General features: G+C 42.7%; 1 protein-coding gene and 1 pseudogene across 1 annotated transcript in view; both read right to left on the bottom strand.

The window, feature by feature from the left end:
- The window catches only part of CERS6 (ceramide synthase 6), a 302263-nt gene that overhangs the window by 160325 nt on the left and 120228 nt on the right, over positions 1–21710 (bottom strand). The window contains exon 3 of the mRNA XM_003795162.3: positions 20874–21004. Coding sequence (XP_003795210.1) covers positions 20874–21004 — 131 coding nt within the window. The remainder of the gene's footprint in view (positions 1–20873; positions 21005–21710) is intronic.
- Positions 2538–3246, bottom strand: LOC105887467 (annotated as a pseudogene).

Below are 21710 nucleotides of genomic sequence, written 5' to 3'. Positions count from 1 at the left end.
CTCTGGGCAAGAGAGTGAGACACTATCTCCAAGAAAAAAAAAAAAAGATACTGCGCATTATCCCAGTTACTTGGGAGGCTGAGACAAAAGGAACACTTGAACCCAGGAGTGTAAGACCAGCCTGGGTAACATTGTGAAACCCATTTCAAAAAATAATAATAATTATTATTTTATCATAAGAAGATGGCATAATGTATATCATTGCTGAAGCTGTTGGATACATGAAAATTCATTAAACTATTTTCTTTGGGGCATGTCAAAATTTTCATAATAAAAAGTTCAAAATAACTGGGCGGCATCTGTGGCTCAAAAGGGTAGGGTGCTGGCCCCATATGCCGGAGGAGGTGGCGGGTTCAAACCCAGCCCCGGCCAAAAAACCAAAAAAAAAAAAAAGTTTAAAATAACTGAAAGAATTATTTTCTTCCTGTTAAGATTAGAATTTTTATTTTATTTCTATATATACTTCTGATTTGACTTTATCCATTAAATCATTACTTACATTTAATTAAACATTTAATACTTTTAGGGAACACTGTTTATTTGAGATAATTATCAGAGGCCTATTTTTTAAATACCAAAATTTTACACCCCTAGGATTTTACAAAAATGCATCCCTTACAGTTTTGATTCCCTTATTTGCTTGTCTTCCTAATGAAAACCTTATTTTCACAATGAGAAACCTTGATCTAAAAGACCTAATGAGGATACAGTGTGCAAAGTATAATGGAAAAGAAAAACTGGATAAGAAATAAAAACATGCTGCTTGCTTTTCCCCCCTTCTTTCTTATTTATATGCAGCTTTAGAAAACTGGCTGGTTGGCTGCAGGCATGTCTGTGTGTTTCTTAAAATTAAAAGCATAAATTAAATAAAAATGTCTAATGCATCAAATCACTGAAAAGCACAAGAGAAATCCACGCGGCAGCTTAAGAATCTTCAGTATGTGGAAGAGAATGTCTTAGGAGAGAAGGGAGTTCGGAACGGAACGTCATCCAATTTACTAAGAATCTACTGACCTCAGCAGCTCACTGGATAAAGAACTTGAAGACACAACAGTGCTTCTTCATTTACAGGGCAACATTTGCCTTCAAGGCAATCACCAGAGGCTCTAGGGGCACAGTTTTGTGCCCTCAGTATCTTTAAAAGTTACAGATTGACTCAAGGACATAAGGGACTTGCCCTCCCTCTCTGGTAAACAAGGAATGTGGACATGATAAAGAATAAATAAACACTTACTAGCTGGTATGAGTTCCAGAGTTTGGTCTGATAAATGCCTGCACCAAATATCTGAGACAGGTCTCTGAACCTCCCAGTGCTTTTTTTTCTTTTGAGACAGCGTCTTAATTTGTCATCCTGCTTCATAGCTTGCGGCAACCTCAAATTCTTGGCTCAAGCAATCCTCTTGCCTTAGCCTCCCCAGCAGCTGGAACTATAGGTGTCCACCACAATACTCAGCTAGATTTTCTATTTTCAGTAGAGACAGGTTCTCACCCTTACTCAGGCTGATCTTAAACTCCTGAGCTCAATCAAGTGATCCTCCCACCTCAACGTCCCAGAGTGCTGGGATTACAGGCGTGAGCCACTGTGCCTGGTCCTTCCAGTGGTGCTTTCAGCCTAGTTTTCCATTCAAGCAGTCATGACACTGTGAAGGTTCATGCCAACTCCATGGCTATTTGGATTAGGGAAGGGTGACTTGTAGGTGACCACACTCTCCTGTCACTCACAACCCATATTCCTACAAAATGCAATCCACTGATGTCCTCCCTCATTTCCTTTTATCCACACACAGATAAAGTTGTTCCATACAGAGAAATTAAACACACCTCCAGAGAATTCTTTCACACTTCTCCTCTCCTCAAAATTCTCAATACTTCCTCCTCCCAGGGATGTCCCTGTTTCCTGTTGACTAGGATGACTTACAAGATTCTGCCTCCCTGTGTCCCTGCCGGGCACTTGGGCTGCAAAGCAACCGTCCATGACTTGGGCACCACAAACCAGCGCCTCCAGCCTAGGGCAAAGATACAGACCCTATCATTTTTTTCCTCTCCCACATCATCAATTTTTTTCTCTGAGCTGAATATTCCCACTAATATACCAACATGCCATCATTTTCCTCTTATTTAAAAAATCCTTAACCTTGCACGCCTCCTCCAATTACCACTTTCTTGTTCTGAGCCTCCCTTTTATTACAAACTTCTCATGAGTTCCCATATTTTAATTTCTTGCCTCCATTTTCTCTTAAGATCTCTTGGATTACAGTTTCAACCCAACCACTCCACCCCAACCATGCTTAATAGACACTCATGACTTCAGAGTTGTCACATGACCCATCAGTAGTGTCTCTCTCAGTCAACCATTACTATCTTCTCTGGGCTCCCTGCTCACTCAGCCTTGCTTCAGCCTCCCCAACTCCATGATCTAGAATATGGGCTGTTCCCTACTGACCCTCCCTTGCTCCAAGGTCATACAACATCTCAGGGCTTTAATCTCTACTCACTGAGAATTGCCAAGTCTGCATGTGCAGCCCACACCTCCTCTCCAAACTCTATGCATCTGCCCAGCTGCCTACAGCGCCCATCCACAGAGACATCCAACAGACACCTCAAGCCTCACATGACCAAATTCAAAGCACCAGGCTTCCTCCCAGGTCTGCTCCTGCGGGCTCCCCCTCAACTCCTGCCTCCTGACAGCCCAGGGTTAGAAAACCTGAGGGTCATTCTCCAGTCCTCACTTTCATCTCACACCACACAGCCAGTCTCACAGAGAGTAAAATTCTGTTTACTCTCTCTTCCTTTATTTTTAAGCAACTGGTCATCAATTTATTAAAACAGCTGACTTAAGCATCTGCAATGGTGACTTCAACCCCAACTCCTGGCTCCATACTGATGGAGTCCTCTGCTTACCCCTCTCAGAAGGGCTGCAGAGGTCAATGAGTGGCCTGTGGATTCTCACTCAGAAACGATCCCAAGTCTTAGAACCTTCACCACAATGAGTTTTTCTTGAGTCGTTCTCAAGGTCTCAGTAAGCACCCGAACTGGTCCTTTTACCTTGAGATTCTCCTCTGCACCTCTGATCAAGTCAGCACACACCTTCTCTGGGGACTTTATGTCGCGGCTGGTGAGAATAATTCTAATTTGGTGAATCACCACCTCTGGCTCCACAGCTGTATTTCCTGTATCTTTAAAAGCCCTGGCTGCGGTGTGGCTTCCTGACCGACTTGTTCCTTGGTAAGAGTGAACAGTGGTGGGTCAGGAGCAGCGGTGAGTATGGCACACTTTTGCTAAACCTGCAACCACGTCTTCCTGGGAAAGCTGTTGACTCTCTCCAAATCAGAGCTGGATCTGAACCTTCCACTGAAATCATTCATGACAAATGTGTTTCTCTGTGTGTGTATGCACGTGTGTGCGTGTGTACATGCAATGAGAGAAACAGAAAGAACATCAGAGCAAGGATGGTATAATGTTAATGGTCCACTATTTCACGTCTAAAAATCACAGTCCATGGCATCCTTTCTGATCCACTTGTGCAAGTTTCAACTCACTTGGCTTATCAGTACTGCTGGGAGGGCTTTGTTTGCTTCTGTTTGTACGGATTTTACATTTCTTGATTTTCGCGTATCTCAAAACTTTCTTAGTGACCCACATACTATTCTTGATACTCTTCTGTAGAATGAATCCAAAATTAAAAAGTTAAAAATGAAAGAGAAAGTTTTAAGAGCCATCACTACCAAATATAAAGTGTAAATCTTGACTGGAATCTATCTGGAAAGAAATACAAATATAAAAGATACCGAGGGGAAGGTAATTGGGAAAATCTGAATATGAGTAATGTAGTTTAGAATAACGGTATTCTGTTTATTTAGGAGAACATCTTTATTTTCTAGGGATTCATGCTTCAATACAAAGTCTCACAATATCCGTAATTTACTTTCTTGAAATGGGTTCAAGCAACAAAGCTATCGGTAAAGCAAAATGTCAAAACGCTAACAATTATTGGATATAGGTGATGAATACATGGGGTTCACTGAACTATTGTTTTTGCATTATATGCTGAAAAATGTTTTAAATTATGAAATTAAAAAATTAAAGTCTTTTAAAAATCTAGAAATTATGAAATTTTTAAAAATTAAAGTCATCCCCTCTCAGGGTAGGCAAGAGATTTGAAGAGAAACTTCTCTGAAGAAGACAGGTGCATGGCCTAAAAACATATGAAAAAATGCTCACCATCCTTAATCATCAGAGAAATGCAAATCAAAACTACTTTGAGATACCATCTAACACCAGTAAGATTAGCCCATATCACAAAATCCCCAAATCACAGATGCTGGCGTGGGTGTGGAGAAAAGGGAACACTTCTACACTGCTGGTGGGATTGCAAACTAATATGTCCCTTTTGGAAAGATATCTGGAGAACACTTAAAGAACTAAAAATAGACCTGCCATTTGATCCTATAATTCCTCTATTAAGTATATGTCCAGAAGACCAAAAATCATGCTACAATAAAGATATCTGTATCAGAATGTTCACTGTAATTCATAATTTCCAGGTCATGGAAGAAGCCCAAGAGCCTATCGATCCACAAATGGATCAATAAATTGTGGTATATGTACACCATGGAATACCATGCAGCCATAAAGAAAGATGGAGACTTTACATCCTTCATGTTTACATGGATGGAGCCGGAAAATATTCTTCTTAGCAAAGTATCACAGGAATGGAAGAAAAAGTATCCAATGTACTCAGCCCTACTATGAAACTAATTTATAGCTTTCATAGGAAAGCTATAACCCAATTTTAGCCCAGGAACATGGGGAGAGGGGAGAGTGGGTGGAGGGAGGGTGATTAGCAGGATCACACCTGTGGTTCATCCTATAAGGGTACATGTGAATCTCTCTAAATGTAGAATATGAATGTCTTAACACAATAACTAAGAAAAAGTCATGAAGGCTATGTTAACCAGTTGGATGAAAGTACTTTAAATTGTATACAGAAACAGTACACTGAAAAAAAAGAAAAAGAAAAAAAAAGAAACAGTACACCGTACCCCATGATAGTATTAATGTACTGCATTGTTATGATTTAATAATAAAAAAAAACTTCAAATATAAAAAATAAAAAAATTAAAGTCTTTTAAAAATCTAGAATCTGAACTTTCCTCATTACTCTCACTACTACCATCTTAGTTCAAGCCACCAAGAACTTTCACCTGGATTGCTGTGGCAGCCTTCCATCTGTCTCCATGCCTGCCCTATGGATCATTCTGAGTATACTAGCTAGTGTGACCCTCTAAAAACATCAGAACAAATCTCTCCTTGGTTCAAAATCCTCCAACAGTTTCCCTTCTCAGAGCAAAATGCCGAAGTCTTTACTGCGGCCTCAAAGGTTCTGCACAGTCTGGCCGTCCTCTTCCCCACTTCTCCTCTTCCCCCCCCTTCAACTCTAGACACCCAGGACCTCACAGGGACACCTCACAGGTGTTCCCCCTCAGAGCATCTGCAATTGCTCCTCCTCTGCCTCGAATGAGATCTCTTTGCCTCCTTCAGGCCTTGGCCCCAATGCCATCTTCTCAGGGAAGACCTCCCCAGCACTCATTCCCGAGCCCCTGTCCTTACACATACCACTGATCTTTCTTCCCAGCTTTCTGTTTCTCCCTGGTACCTTGAGGCCATGAATATCTTATCGATTTTACTTTTTTGTCTACTCTCTCCTCCTTCAATGAAATATAAACTATTTCCCATGCATTTACAGGACTGCTTGGCATACAGTAGGCACTCAAAACATATCTGAGCATTACATAAACCACCAAAGACATGGCAAATAATCTCTAAAAGGTTATAAGCTGTAAAATATGTGCTCACCCATTTTGAAAACATTTTCTGGGCACCTTTTAGGTATAGGTACAGTCCTAGGTGTTAGGTATTCAAAAGGGAATAAGACAGACTCCTTGCCCTGAAGGAATTTACAGTCCAGCATATGAAAAGAAACGTAAGTAAGAGCAATGAACTGTTATCATTACTATTGAAGGAGGGACCTGTCACTTCTACTTGGGGAAATGAGAATGGGAATGTGGTGCTTCCTTCATCGAGTAGGGGTCACCCAGGTTAGAATGATCTATGTCCATGTTCGCTTTTGCAAGACACTGAGCATTCAACCTGCCATAAAGAAGTCACCCGATAAAAAAAGTCACAATTTCCAAAATGAAGGTGAGCTGGGTCTAGACGGAAAAGCAGGTGATTGCTGAGTGGAGAAAGTGAATCCTGGGCTGGGCAGGGTTGGAGAAGGATGAGAAAAAGACCAGGGGACAGGAACAAGCATGGTGCCTCCACCCAGCAGTATAAACCAAACAGGGATACATTGTTGTGAATCTCATAAAATGCTTAGGAAAAGCTAAAACTTGATCAAGAAATGAGTCCACCCAAAGAAGGACCTTCTTTGCTTCAGAGGTAACTCAGTGCTACTCTAGTGCTATCATGAGTATAACAACAGCTCACCTTTGTTGCACGCCTGCAAAAGCACAAGTGCTCTCCATTTTTAGAAAATTCCATAGCCCCGTTTTCAATGTGTAAACACTCAGTAATCCCAGATATGGAGTAAGACAATATTTTATTTTTAAATTTAGAACTTAAACTTACATTTCAACTCCTGTTAAGTTTCAAGAAAACTGAGGCTGGGCAAGTTGGTAAGTGGTAAGGACAGACAGGTAGAGCTGTGCCCTCAACCCTGTGAGCTCCGACCTCCGACCTCCGGGCAGAAGATACGAACCTCCCAGTTCCACCCCAAAGGCCTCACCCTGCTGTTCAGACAAGGAAAGAACTGTGGCGTCAAAATACATGCCACTTAAAAGGCAGAAAGGCAGAAAACCATGGTCTCACTTCATGTCCAAGAAGCTTAAAGAGAAGGAAATAAAAATAGCCACTTTAGCTTCTCCAACAAAAGTCACCACACCAAACCTACCAAATAATTGCTTCATGCATCTGGGGATTTAATAAAAATAAAGTAGTAACAACATGTACCCAAGAGTAGTTAAGCAAGCTTGAAATGATATTATTTGACTAGGTTGGGGAATTCAATTCATTTTGCCAGCCCTTAATACACAGGAATTAGAATCGATCAAAAATAATTACTTTTCTTGAGCTCTTAATACGTGTTAGGCCCCTTCCTACGTACTTTATATGAATTATTTTATTTAATCATTATAGCAGCTCCAACAGGGCTTAGAAATTATTAGCTCTACCTTATTTACGAGGCAACTAAGATTTAGGTGATAAAATAAAAAGGCAGTGTCATTTATCTAACAAGGGAAGAAGTCCAGTTTTTCTAACTATTATAACGTCTTATACAGAACCCAGCATATAGCAAATGCTCGAAATACGTTTACTGAATCACGTGAGTGTTGGAAGGAAACAGAAAAATGAACACTTAAAGTCACAGAGAGAAGCTTTTCAGTTTTAGGACATGGAAGGATTTGTGTAAATACTGTGTAATCCCAGATATGTAGTAAGACAATATTTTATTTTTAAATCAATAAAATGGAAATGATGCACACAGGCTCAAGTTCTGTTTCAGAATTGGAATCAATGAAAAACTGAAATCAATACAAGCTGGCCACATATCCACGACTAAAATTAATAATGCAACGGAAAACAGTAGATGAGAACCACCACCGACTCAAAGGAAGAAAAACAGAAGTGTCCATTGAAAAGCATATCTAAAAGACAGCTCTGGAGGAAATCCTCTTTGGGCTACTTCTTGAGACCTGTATGGGCATCCTGCCTAGTGCTCCAAGCTCAGGTTTGAGCCTCTCCCCCTGGTCTCCCCTGGCTCACTACATTCCTCATGCACTGAGAAGTGCTCACTCAGTTTCCATTTTTCTAAAAACAGCATCCCAGACTTTGTATCACTTTACATCTGATATAGGTCAAAAAACATTCCCATACTGCTGCCCCTCCAGGCTCTCACCTAACCCTGTCTGCAACCCCACCCCCACCCACCCACTGAGAAGGAAGGGAGACTGACAGTTCAGGGATGGCTCTGGATGAAAGCTGAGCTCCACTGATCAGGTGCATCAAAGGTCTCCCATAAGTGAGGCATTTCCAGGCTTCCTGACTCTCCCAGCATCCAGAACAATAATAAACAGTGTGATCCCTCAAGGTATATGCCTCACTGTAGGAAGATCCAGCAGAATCCTATCACAAGATGGTCACATGTTATTCCACAGTTAGCACTCTATAAAATACTACTCCTTTGAAAGAGAAAACTTAAACAAACAAAATAGTGATATAACCCACTTAGCCTATATACTTCGATACTAATTCTGTTCCCCAAATCTGCCATAAAATGCATTCACATAAAGCTCTCTACCTGGACCACTTCTTAGATTGGTCTGAAGTATGGCTTGCCATCCCTCAAGTACAATATGACGTACTCAGTCAGCCCTGTCCCCAGGGGAGCTCCTGTAGTTCTCTCCTAAATTGTGCCCATTTCCTCTAAGCTCTCAGCGCCAGAGAAGAGCGATTTTGTCCTTTTTATCTTTCAATCCCCCAGTGCCCAGACCTTGTCACATAATAGGTCCTCTGCAACCATTTCGGAAATTGAAGGAAATTAAGTCCTGAGGGTGCACGGTTTGTTCTGGGTTTTCTGGGACAATCTTGACTTCAAATCTTTACTTGTCCCAAAGCACACAGCGTGTTCGCGCTTTCCTGACTGCATGCCTTAGTTTTGTTCTTTCAATGACGGACCTTCACCGCAGAGGTTTAACCACCAGTCACCATGGGTTCCACACCCTGATTTTTTTTCCTGTGAAATATGACACAGTAAATACAGCCAGTAGTGAAATGACAATCTAACTTGGTTCTATTTCCTTTTCTTTTCAATATTTAATGTTGGCATGTTTGTGTGAGGCTGGAAAAAGAAAAAGGAAGGTATGGTCATGCCGAGGGTGGGTAAACTGGTGAGTGGTAAAGGGAACCCATTATCCTCTTCAGAAGAACAAGGAAAAGGCTGGAAGGCAAACCACAGAAGGAACAGGAAGGTGCCTGTTTACAACCATCTCTGCTACAGAAACAAATAAACAGAGTTCACATTTAGCCATACATTGGTATGAGGCCCTAATAATACAAAACCAGTTCTATAAGTGAGCTAATCCCCTAGTAATCATCAGATTTTTGTAAAAGCTTGGATTTTGGAGCAGAAGAGCAGGTAGCCCTAGGTATTTAGAGAAGAGGGTGGGAAGAAATGCCCAGGGCTTTAGCACGGCAAGGAAGGTTCCACCTGCCCTGGCTTTCCCTCCCTCATACACCCCATACCCTCCACACTGACTGTAGCTGTCCAACTGCTCTGTACTCGACAGGTGATTTACACTCCCTGGGGCAGCCTTTGCCACCCTCATTCTTTTTCTCCATTTGGCCCATATAAACATCTTTGAAAATTCAGCAGTGTCACCTCTTCCCAAAAGCCTTTCCCATCTTGTCCCTCCCTCCATAAGCCTTCCCTAGAGTTATGTGAAAGAATAAACTTGAGCTTCCTCCAATTAAATTCAGGCCTCTAGTCCCCAGAGGTTCACTCCAATTCCTAAAGCCCAAATAATTGATTGAGTCGACAGACATTGACTGGGGTCGTGCCATGCATCAAGCACCATGCTGAGAGCGGTGGAGGTGAAAAGATGGATAAGACACAGTCCCCAAACTCAGTGGGTTGACAGTTTTGACAGTTTAAAAGCAGAGATGGATGCAAAGAGTGAATGCAGCAAGTCTCTAAGAGCTCTAGCAGAGAAGCACTAAAAGTGCTTGAGGTATAGCAAGGAGCAGGCATGAAATTTAACCCTAGTCTTCATAAACTGAAGGGGGAAAGGAAAGAGAAAGGAGGTTAGCATGTGTAAACGAAACGCCAACTTCCCCTTTCCGTGTCTGCTCTGCATTCAGTAACGTGATATTCCTGAGTTTTCTCTAACATTGTGCAACTGAAATGACAGAAGCCCCATTAGCCAGGCTCAGTGAAAACCTTAGTCCTGGGGCTCGGTGGCTGTGTAGTATTGGGCCGATTACTCCAACTCTCTTTGCTTCTTTTTCCTCGTGGGTAGGAATGGCTTTTAATATCTAACACCTTATACTGGGTTGTTGCCTACAAGGCCTCTTCACAGCATCTGGACATCATACAACCTCAGTAAATACCCCACTCTCCTTTCCTCTCAAGGTCTAAGTTCCCTACTACCATTAGAGCCCATGAAATCTACAAGAAAATCTATTCTGTAATAATACGTATGCTGAGAATGTACCAAGTCATTACATCTGTAGCTAAATAAAGGAAGTGCAGGAGTTAGTGTTACCTTGCAGAATTAGCAATATGGCCAACCCTAGAGGTTCTAATGCCCATTCTGCTGCTAACCTTGACCTGGGTGTCAGTGAACTGTGTGTAAAGTTAAACCACTACTCACTCACAGCACGTCCTCTGCAGAACAGTATCACTAACTTCTCTACTTGGTTGAGCCCTAAGGGCAGTAAAGAGGCTCCTATCAGGTGTCAACTGCTAAGAAACTGTATATAAGAAATACAAGCAATATTGGCCAAATTTATAGTAATTTCTCTAAAACACTTTAATTTGTTCAAATCACAAGAGTATTATAGACACTGCCAGCAGCTCAACTTACATTTTATAAAAATAATTGGCTTTAATTGCTTGTAGTTAAATTTTCTATCACATGGAGGACTTGCTATGAATTTAGATTTGGGGAGGCTTACAGATGAACTTCAAAAACCTGCTTCCCCAGCAGCCATTCGGAATCTACTCAAATCTTCCCAATTTGGGAAATGACTAGGTGCCTTATTGCTTAATTCAAGTGCCCATGCTCACCACCATCTTACACACAAACGCATTCTCCCCTTACATTACTAGGTATAATATTCAAATGCTAGAAGTCACGGGCAGTGTGCTAACTTTCTGGACAAGCACAGTCACATTAGTAAGGGTCTGCAATTTCATTACTGGGCATCTCCCAACAGAAAAAAAAGCATTTTATGATAAGGGCATTTGTACTAGATTATTTATCACGGCTTAATTTACAATTGCCAAGATGTGGAAACAACCTAAGTGCTCATCAACCCATGAATGGATTAATAACCTGTGGTATGTGTCTACCATGGAATACTATTCAGTCATAAAAAAGATGGAGACTTTACATCTTTTGCATTAACCTGGATGGAGCTGACACACATTCTTCTTAGCAAAGTATCACAAAAATGGAGAAGCAAGAATCTAATATCCTCAATACTAATATGAAGCCAGTGGGTGATCTAATATGTGCCCACATAAGAGGAAAACTCAATTCAAGTTAGGGGGAGAAGGGAAAGAAGGAAGGAGGAGGCTTGGTGAGCTCCCACCTACTGGGCACAATGTAAGGGTACATGGCACACCTCCTGGGTGCAGGGCACAACTACAACAGGGACTTCACCTAACAAACGCAACACTGCAACCTAATCATCTGGACCCGCATATTAATCTGAAATTTAAAAAGAAATTGGTAAGAGTTGAGGATTCTTTTAAGCCTCTTGTCTGCCCCTTGCCAAGGGCTGTGGCCACCAGGAGCTAGTCACAGAAGGACAAACAGCCAGGAGGAGGGCAAACACTTTGGCTCTGAGCAGAAGGTACCTGCCCCTAAGACTGCAGGAGGTGAGTGCAAGGGAGGATGACAGAGAAGGCAGGCAAGAGCAGCTCTGCCCTTCCAGCAATCTAATACATAGTTCTCTCAGTGGCAAATCAGGATACAAGGCCTAGAACAATCCACCAGCAGGACCAGAAGGAAGGGGCCCAGGAAGGAGCCAGTTCACGTAAGTATTACAGTTCATGGTTGCCTGCCTAGGGTACTGAACAACTTCCAACTTCACTAATAAACAGAGTCAATTGTCCCTGTGAGTCCCACAAGTTTGGAAATTGTCATTCACTGAACTTTGCAGCCTCAGTAGAAAGGGAACAGAATGCTGAGATGCCCATTACCCATATACCCCTTCAGCTAAGCTCCAGAGTGACCCCATAAACAGAAGTTGCTGTTTCCCTTTTGCAGAAGAGGCATCAAGGGCCTAGCAAAGTTAATGGACTTGCTGAGGGTCACAGAGCCAGGACATGACCAGGAACACCTGATCCCACCCCCGATTCTGTTCCTGGTAAATCACTTTCTCAGCCCTAGGATTTATCCTGCACACAGAAGGTAACAACGCAAACTCCTGTGCCCAGAAGCCATGCTGACCCAAGGCTGATCAGACGGCGCTGGCCCCACAGAGGTGGTTTTACTAAAGCCAGCACCGCGGAGCACCAGGCTTTGTTCCTCTCTCCTCCTGCAGAGGCAAGCTGTGTCCTCCTCAGAATCACCAGGGCAAATTTTAAATCTCTGCGGTTCAAAGACATTCGCTGGGTTCTGACATTTCTCCTGTGGTGCTTCAAAAGCCTCGGCTTCCAGAGGCACAGTGGGCACTGATTCCTACTGAGGAGGACACTTTCCCTGGCCACTGGGTCACGCAGCTACATGCAGCAAGCTGGATGTGGAGGCTCTCAACTTCAGGTCTGCATCTTTTTCTTGTGTGTGAGTCATGTCCAAGACGACAGTCCTGTGAATCCACATGGATTTTGCCACCTTGGGGTTCCACAGAATAAAAGATGATCATTCTAAATAGACAGCCTGCTTGCTGTCTTTGTATTGCTTTGGATCCCTCCTTCTAAACGACCAACACCAGAGGAGCCTCTGCAGGTACCGTGTCTGTGGTGCTGATGTGGGCCCGTGGCTGTTGGTGGCACTGATGGGGCCCCCTGGCTGCCTGTGGTGCTGATGTGGCCCTGTGGCTGTTGGTGGCATTGATGGGGACCCCTGGCTGCCTGTGGTGCTGATGTGGCCCTGTGGCTGTCAGTGGCACTGATGGGGGTCCCTGGCTGACTGTGGTGCTGATGCAGCCCTGTGGCTGTCGGTGGCACGGATGGGGACCCCTGGCTGTCTCTGATGCTGATCAGCCCTGTGACTGGTACCTGGCCATGACAGACTGAGAGCTATTTGCTGATGGTCACAGCCAACGACTGACCGGTGGATGACACTGAGCATACCTGAGACTACCTCCTTACCACGGAGACACCTTTCTAAACACTTTACATACAGGAACTCATTCAGTCTTCCTGGCAACTCCAGGAGACAGGCACTATTAAGATGCCCATTTCACAAGTAAAGATGCTGACGTGCAGGGTGGCCAACCACTCTCCCCAGGCCCCCGGAGAGTTTTCCTAGGGATTAGCTGCAAACCCAGGCTGCCTGGCTCCACAGCCCACTCCCTCATCACATGCTGCCCCATCTGCGGGAAGGCCTGTGGTAACAATGTGACTGCCTTCCAACCTGAGCACACACAAATTCCACATGTGTTTATCCATGGTTTCCTCTGCCAGAAACACCAGGTGAACACAGAAAACTGTGGGCCTGGGAACACAAACACGCACACCCTCAGAGTCACCTCAGTTCTCACGTGCTCCAAGCCACACCCATGTGGTGCTGCAACGTTCCCTCTAATCTCAGATCCTCTGTGCACCACTACCCATTCACTCACAAGGCAAACTTTCCAACACTGTTCCAGACTGAACTGTGTCCCCCACCCAGCTCCAGAATTCACATGTTAAAGCTCCACCTCCCAAAGTGACTGTATTAGGGAACAGGGCCTGTAATAAGGTAATTAAGGTTAAATGAGACATAATGGTAAGACCCTATTCCAATATGAGTGATGTCCTTATGAGAAGAGGAAAGGACACTAAGGATGTGCACACTCACAAGAATGGCCAGGAGAAAGCAAACCTATGACACCTTGATCTTGAACTTCCAGACTCCACCATGATGAGAAAATAAACTTCTGCTCTTTAAACTCCCAGCCTGTGGTATTTTGTTACGGCATGGACTGATGTACCACCTAGAAGCAAACTTCAGGTCTTTTTCAAAGTGAAGTGCCATATTTATTACAGTAAGTATTTCTGTATTTCCTAACCATTTATCCTATTATTAACCTATTAACCTTTTATTAGGTTATCTTTTTTTCAAAGTGTCACTGATGAAGATTTTTAGTGTTGATCCCCTAAAAAGTGTTGATCCACTTTTCTCCCAAGCCCCTATGTTATGTTGTTTTTGTTGTGCAATTTTGCATGATGTGGCCATATTTAGGAATGCATTTGTCACAGCGCAATTCACTGTGCTGCCACTTTCAGGTCCTAAAGATAAGACATAATGTCTCTACAGTCTTCTCTTGAACACTGATGGGTGTTTTATGAACATTCCCTTTAAAATGTCTCAAGAAGGGCAGGCACCAGGGCGGTGCCTGTGGCTCAAAGGAGTAGGGCGCTGGCCCCATATGCTGGGGGGTGGTGGGTTCAAACCCAGCCCCCCACCAAAAAACTGCAAAAAAAAAAGAAGGGCAGGCACCACGTACTGACACACAGTACACATAACTACTGGAGGGGGCACATGTATCAAATATGACACTGTGTAAGTAGTAAATGTTAGCCTTTATTTCTAGGTGACAGGCTTTGGAATATTTTCCGCCAATTGTTTTTAAATATCATGTGTATTTCTATACATCCTCTACAATCAAAATTGATTATAATGATTTACGTGATTTTGTTCTAAATCAGAAATAAAAAAAATATTTTTAAAATAGATTATAAGAACATTAGGCCTTCATAAATTCAGTTATTCATCCCCCTTATATATTCTGTCCTCTTTATCACCATCCAATTCCATGTTGGCCAAAATTATTAGAAACCTTACTCAAAAAAACGCCTTTAGAAATGTAGGATCTAAAGAAAAACTCAGCAGTCAAATGTAAGCACAGCCTAATATGCAGCCGGCTTGACTGAGGGATGGCCTAGTTGCTCTTTTCAGCAAAAAACCTCTATTCCTTAATTAGCCAGTGTGAAGGCATTAGAGACCTAGCCATATGCCATCAAGGAATGTGCAAGGCTTGATCCAAATGGGACACCTGAGCTCACTCACCACAGATGGTAGGTCCAGAATACAAAGAGGGGGCAAAGTCTCAAAAGCTTACTCAAGGCAGAAGAGTAGACTGTCCACAGTCCAGGTCATCAATCCTCATGCTGCCTTGAGATACTAACACCTTCAAAGAAAGCCTGATCGTGCGAAATGAAACCGCAGGGCATCAAGGTATCATGTCCCAGGAATACTGGAGACGGGCGTATAAGACTGTGCTAATACTTCTACTGTGTAGTGAAAGCCTGAGAAATGGATGAGTGTGCCTGGTGCTATGAGGCTCTTTCTTGAAACTGTGGAAGAACAACTAGTACTGGAAGCCTAAAGTAGGGTTTAGCAAACTGCGGCCCAAGGGCCACCATCCAGCACACCATCTGTTTTTGTATGGCCCAGGAGTTGAAAATAGTTCGGTAGAAAAAAAATTTTTAAAGAATACTTTATGACACATGAAAATGATAAATTCAAATTTCGGTATCCATAAATGAAGCTTTATTGGAAAAGACCCAGCTCACCTGTATTAGCGTTTTCTCCAGCTGCTTCTGGGCTGTAACAGTAGAGTTGTAATTGCATTGATATTCTTACAGGCTACAGTATTTACTGTCTGGCCGTTTATAGGAAAAGTTGACTGACCTCTGCTCCACAGCTAACCCTGACCTGAATATAACCCACAGATATAAAACTGCTTAAAGTAAGAATCTTGAATGACAAGACATTCACTGAGCAATAACTGAGACCACAATTCTACACTCTGGATGACAGAAGTTGCCTCCGATCCAGGGACTGTACTGTATTAATGGGTGAACAACCACCCCTGTCACACAGCAGAAAGAAGACATCTCACCCTGTACTTGTCAGGAACCGAGAGACCACCCCTCCACTTCATCATTAACTTCTTTTCCAGGCTTAGGATCTATATCTACACATTGCTGAATACGTATCCCAGTACTGAAAAAAATGAAGGTTCTGTGTTCTAGAATAGCATCCTTCCTTATTCCCCCACTTCAAAAACGCCATTAATCTCAAAGAGAATTTTGGCATAAGTTTTGTAGAAGATGCTCATGTCTTGATCTGATAAAGGAAATAATCAAAACTGAATTTTCTCTCTAGCGAAACTTTGTCCATCACCAGAGTATGGAATATATGGACAGAGTTTACAAACATTCAGTTATTTTTTTGTTTGCAAACACATGGCTGAAAACTTGTTGAAGGTATTTACCCCACTGGTTCCTCCGATGAAAGACTGATCCGAAATGGAGGGAGAGGAGAAACAGCTACATGCTTCCTGGATGGCCTTGCTCCTCTCTTCCCCCACAGTAAGTTATTTGGCTCCACTTTCTTACTGAGGTCACAAGACAGCACTGCTGATTTATCCAAGTAAAAAGGGCTGTGTAGATTCACAGGGACTGAAACGATGGCATGAGAGCAACTGATTAAGCTACTTGTGTTTCACTGATGAACTACCCTGCGTTCAATGAAATCAAGATCACAGGGTTCCTTCCAGAAATAAAGTCACAATTTCAAAAGATTCCCAGATTTTGGTGAGTCCACTTCCACTGTAAAACACATCTAGATATGGTAGCATTGGAGGATAGTTTGATCAGTATCAACTCTAAAATGGAATTCTTAAAGAAAAAAGAGATTCTTGGGCCCTCATCTTGCGTAAAACAAGCTCCATAACCTTAGCACTAGATGGAGCAGACTTCAATTTAAATAAATTAGTATTAATCTGTATGAATAGGATTTGCCCTACATTTTCAGATTATTCATAAGAGAGACCACTTTGAGACTGCTCAAATGGAAGCCACTCCCAGACCTGTGATATTCAAAAAATCATGGGCACAAGTATGGCCCAAATGACAGGAAAGCCATTAATTCTGGTATCTTATGCCTCTGCCTCTTCCTGTTCCATCCAGCAGATATTTTCATTACATTGTTTATTATGTATCATCCTGAGTGATAAACACCTACAACTGACGCCACTGTCAGCACAGGACAGCACAGCTTCAGCCACCTAAGGGCATAATTCCCACCAGCACCAGCTTTCCTTCTGAACCAGTTTCTCCTAAAACGTCTCAGATGACATCTCATTTTTGTAAATTCGTCACTTCTTTTAAAATTCTATTTCAGTTGCCAATGAGGGTTTAAATGCTTTTGGAAGAAATATTCATCACAAGTGACATGACTGTGAATGACTGACATCTAGCAAGAGAAAAAAAAAAGTCCCAGCAATGTTTCAGCACTTTCCCTGCTGAACAACTTCTCCTCGGTCCATCTGCATGAAATGGGTGTGCCAAGTATCGGACATGCCAGCAGATGCTTACAAGAACAGTCTGGCATGCATACTGGGAAAAGATGAAATACGATTCCCCTAAAGGGATTCTATATTTTCTAAAATAGTAACTTATATAATAGGAAAACTACAAATTCTTTATATTTTAGCCCCAGATCTCCAAGCCCCAAATTAGTGTTCTCTTGCTTTCTAATTTGATTTTTCGTATTTAGGAATAGCAGTCAGCTCTTTTGTTAACTGGGGATGTGTGTCATGAGCGCTTGGAGCATTTTTTCCAAAATGCACATGTCCAGACTCCACCTGTGGCATCACAGTGACACCCTGGGATGGGGCCTGACCACGTACAGGTCCTTTGAACCTTTGAAAAGGTTACCAGGTGATTATCAAGTGCATCCCTGGTTAGGAGCAACTGCTCTAGATGATTTTTTAAAGGCAAATACCCATGACGTGTGCACATATGTGCCAGTCCAGTTCTGTTTTGTCCCTCACGGTGCTCCCTAATGGTCTCCTTTGCATGCCTTTTTTCCTCTGAATTTCTATCTTTACAATTGTTTTGTAGTTTTCCACAGTCTGGTTATTTTCCTAGACAAATTTTACACTAAGTCAGTGGATCACAGACATTCCTCATTTGTGGGGGCAAAGTGGCAACCAAGATCAGCAACTATGTCCAAACACAGCACCATTTTAATATACAGTCATGTAACAAATGCTATTCAGTAGAGCCTACATTGTGGGAAAGGCTGAGAAGAACGCAGAAGAGTAAGACAGGGCCCTGCGTTCTTCAAGGAACACTTACGACAGAACCGAAGTGGAGATGGATAGCCAAGTTAAGAAATGTTAAGTAATTACATAGGCAGTGTATGATTCCAGATTAAAATACTAGTACTTACAAAAAGTGCCCTAAACATTCAAGAGCAGTTGTGCTCTCTCTAGACCAAACAGGCCACATTTGAGAGAGGGCCTGGGATTTGGAGGATGGGTAGGGGATGAATAGGAGTGGCAGGAGGTGTCCGGGCCAGGACACCACACACACAAAGGCAGGAACAACCAAGGCTTGAGCAGTTAAAACACAGCCCTCTGGAAGGAAGAGGTCACTTGGATGACTGGCATCAAACAGGTGAAAACCAGACTGCAGTGGTCAGGTCCAGTGGCCTAATACTTACCCAACAGTTGTAGAAAAAGTCACCAGTTTTAAAGCATCTAGATGGGAGTAGCAGTATTTCAGAAAAATGTTTTGCGGGTTTTTGGAGGAGGGTCTGTCTGTGAGTATGAGAGATAATGAGACCTACAAGAGCCTGGGCTATAGGGTGAATGTTCCTCAGTGGCTGCCTGGCCTGAGTTTGCAGCCTGTAATCAAATGGAGACATCCGGAAAAGAGGAGAAAACAGGAAGTCAGGAGTGGAAGCAAATCAGAGCTGTCAGTGGAGAGAACAGAACAATGTCTTGGAAGAAACATCTGCACTGGACACATGGCTCTAGAGAAGCTGGTGAAATGAAATGATTTTGACGCAGAGAATGAATGTAGAGTAAGGAAAATAAGAGGCTGGCGACTGAATCTGGAGAAGCAGCTCGCTACAGACCACAGCGGAAATGCAGAAGAAATGATGCAGGCACAGACCTTGGAAAGGCAGGAGAATCTAGGGCAATGCAGAAGCCGAAAGAAGAGAGTTTCAGAACAGGAGTTCATCAACACCAGCTCGTGCACCAGAGAGGTCACAGGCCACTGACACTGCCCCAGTAACCCCTGCATGCCCAACCCACTGTCCATCTTTTTCCTTTCATCTTTAGTTACTGAGTGTTCGTATCCATCACATAACATTTGGTTATTTTCTACCAATCTGCACATACTCAGAGATTATGTATTATCTCCTAGATACTATTATAATATGCTTGTTGAGGGAAGAAATCATAATGGTAATTTATGCACTGCTTCTCTCCACTACAGTGCCTCCACATGATCATGCAACTAGTAATGCCTGAGAAATAACTTCTAACTGATTGTAACTACGACTGTCCTGTTTATTATAGTATGCAGATGAAGACCAGGGGACTCAAGGGGATGACATAGACACTGGAAGCTGATCCTTGCTACTCAAAGTGGGATCCATGGACCAGCAGCATCAGTATCACCCTGGAAACTGTTAAAAATCCAGAATCTTAGCTGCCATCCCAGATCAAGTGAATCAGAATCTGCATTTTTACAGGACTGCCAAGTGACCAAGGCCTACGCACATTGGTATTTGGGAGAAACTGGTCTAGACGCAGTATAGTACAGAAGGGGCTACTGAGTTACCGGTGAGTTTAGTTGGTGGAGACAGCATGTGAGTTTCAGCGAGCAGACAGGGGCTGAGACTCAGCCGCTGTACTGCTGCTCTAACCCGTGGCTCAATGACAAATGTAGGCCCTTTGAGGGTGAGGCAGGGCCAGGCCAGAGAGCAATTCTAGTTTCTGACCGGGAGTCCAGATACATACCCCCCTTCTTCCATAAACTGCCACTCATTTCAGTTCTAGAAAGTGCTCTTCCGATTATATCTACTAGGTTTTTTTCCCTGTTTTATAAATATTCTGACCTGAAAACTGTATTTATTCTGTCCACATTTACCCAGCCCTAGGAATTTATGATATGTTCCTGCCTTCCATCATTTCTCTGATAACATTAGGTTTCCTTCTCAAGTTGCAATTACTAAAATACATTTAGGGCATAATTAGAAGCCAAACCTGAAAATGCACATTCAAGCCCAAATAGAAAGGGCCTGCAACCGAGAGCGCCCCTGAAAGTTCTCTTGTTTAAATGACCTGGAGTCAGGGCAGAGCTCCCTGGACAAGAACCGTTAGACAAAGGAACATTCATATCCCAAAAGACAAACACCAAGTGGAGTAGAGACTCTCAAGGCAGTATCTTCCCTTGGTTGGGAAGGTTCTCAAATGCTTCCATATTCCTTTCCCAGGTTTTCCTAAAGACGATCACATTGAGTATCTCTATCCTAAAACATTGCAGCACAAAACAGTATTTGAAGAATTCTCTGTGAGTCTTTTATTATTTTAACAACTCTAGTTAGATATAATGTATGTACCATAAAGTTCATACTTCAAAAATGGAAGAGATTTCCACTCCGTCCCCACCTTCAAGCAATGCTTGATTAAACTTACCCAGGAATATAATAAAGCCCTTTCCTAACTCTCCAGTTATTGAGAAATGGGGGACACTGTCATGACCCACTGACCACATATCCTACTTAGTCTTCACCAGTGGAAAGTCCCCTCAATCAAAATTCAAATATCGGCATCTATAAATGTAAATGATTTTTAATGGTACATTTCATAGATGGCTGATTGAAAATATCACTGTACCCTATACCTTGACTTTGCAGGAACTCCACTCGGAATTGAATTTTAGGTACTGCATTCCAAGTGGATATCATAAATTCTTACAAACTACCATTCCCCCTGTTTTTCCTAAGCTATTTTGCAACAAATGGTATGCTTTTTAAGGGCTGCTAGAGCCTGCATGGGTCTATTATTTTTCATCTCACCATGGCATGAGTACTCAGCAGGTTTTTCTTTCAAAAGGAAAAACAGCAACTCACATGCTCTCACAGAACCTCGTCAGGGTGCTGGGCTTCTCCTGATTGCGCCTCTGTCGAAACCAGTGCTGAATGCTCCGAACGTCCCAGTCCAGCTGCTTGGAGAGGCCTTCCAATCTCTTTTCATCAGGATGCTATGAAACAAGGTACCAGGAAAATAATTTTCAACCCATTTTCATCTTCACCATAAACAGATCTGCCCTTGCTCATGTCTAAGATTTTTTTTCTTCTTATCTACTACTTGCTACTGAGATTTCTGTGTTTACCAGTGAGATAACCACGAGGAAAGTGGTTAGGACAAGAAAGTCTACTCCTTATGAAACAACAATAAAAAACATGACTCCTGCTCCGAAGCTTACACTTCTCCTTGGCAGAAAGGTACTTCCCGAGGGGCAACAGAGATGGGGTGGATCAGCCAACTGGCTGAGTCAGCTCCATCAGCCTTCAAGGGAAAAGTGCTCCCTCAGGGTGAATTTGCAGAGGCATCATTCAGATATTTCACTTTCTCGGTTAAAAAACAAATGCCATTCCAAACTATGGCAGGATAAGGCAGGACAAGAAAAAAGTATGGAAAAATCCCCAAACGCCTCACTTACGCCTAAAAGTACCATTTCCACCATCAAGTATGTTTTTCCTTCCTTCCTCGTCTCAGGTCTTCCCTGCCCGCTCTTCACACATTCCTCTTCCATCCTTTTTCTTGGTCATTCCTTTTGACCATATCCCACATCAAGTCTTTTACTAAGACTACCCGTTATTTGAAGACATAAACTTGGTGAAGTAACAAGAGATAACCCTGAGACGATAGGCGTAGGTTCACCTCCTCACTCCACTGACCTCTTT

The sequence above is a fragment of the Otolemur garnettii genome, unplaced genomic scaffold (assembly GCF_000181295.1).
Source record: "Otolemur garnettii isolate 467f Iridium unplaced genomic scaffold, OtoGar3 scaffold00090, whole genome shotgun sequence".
NCBI lineage: Eukaryota > Metazoa > Chordata > Mammalia > Primates > Galagidae > Otolemur > Otolemur garnettii.
The sequence above is the reverse complement of the archived record's forward strand: the minus strand, read 5'-3'. Positions and strand labels throughout refer to the sequence as shown.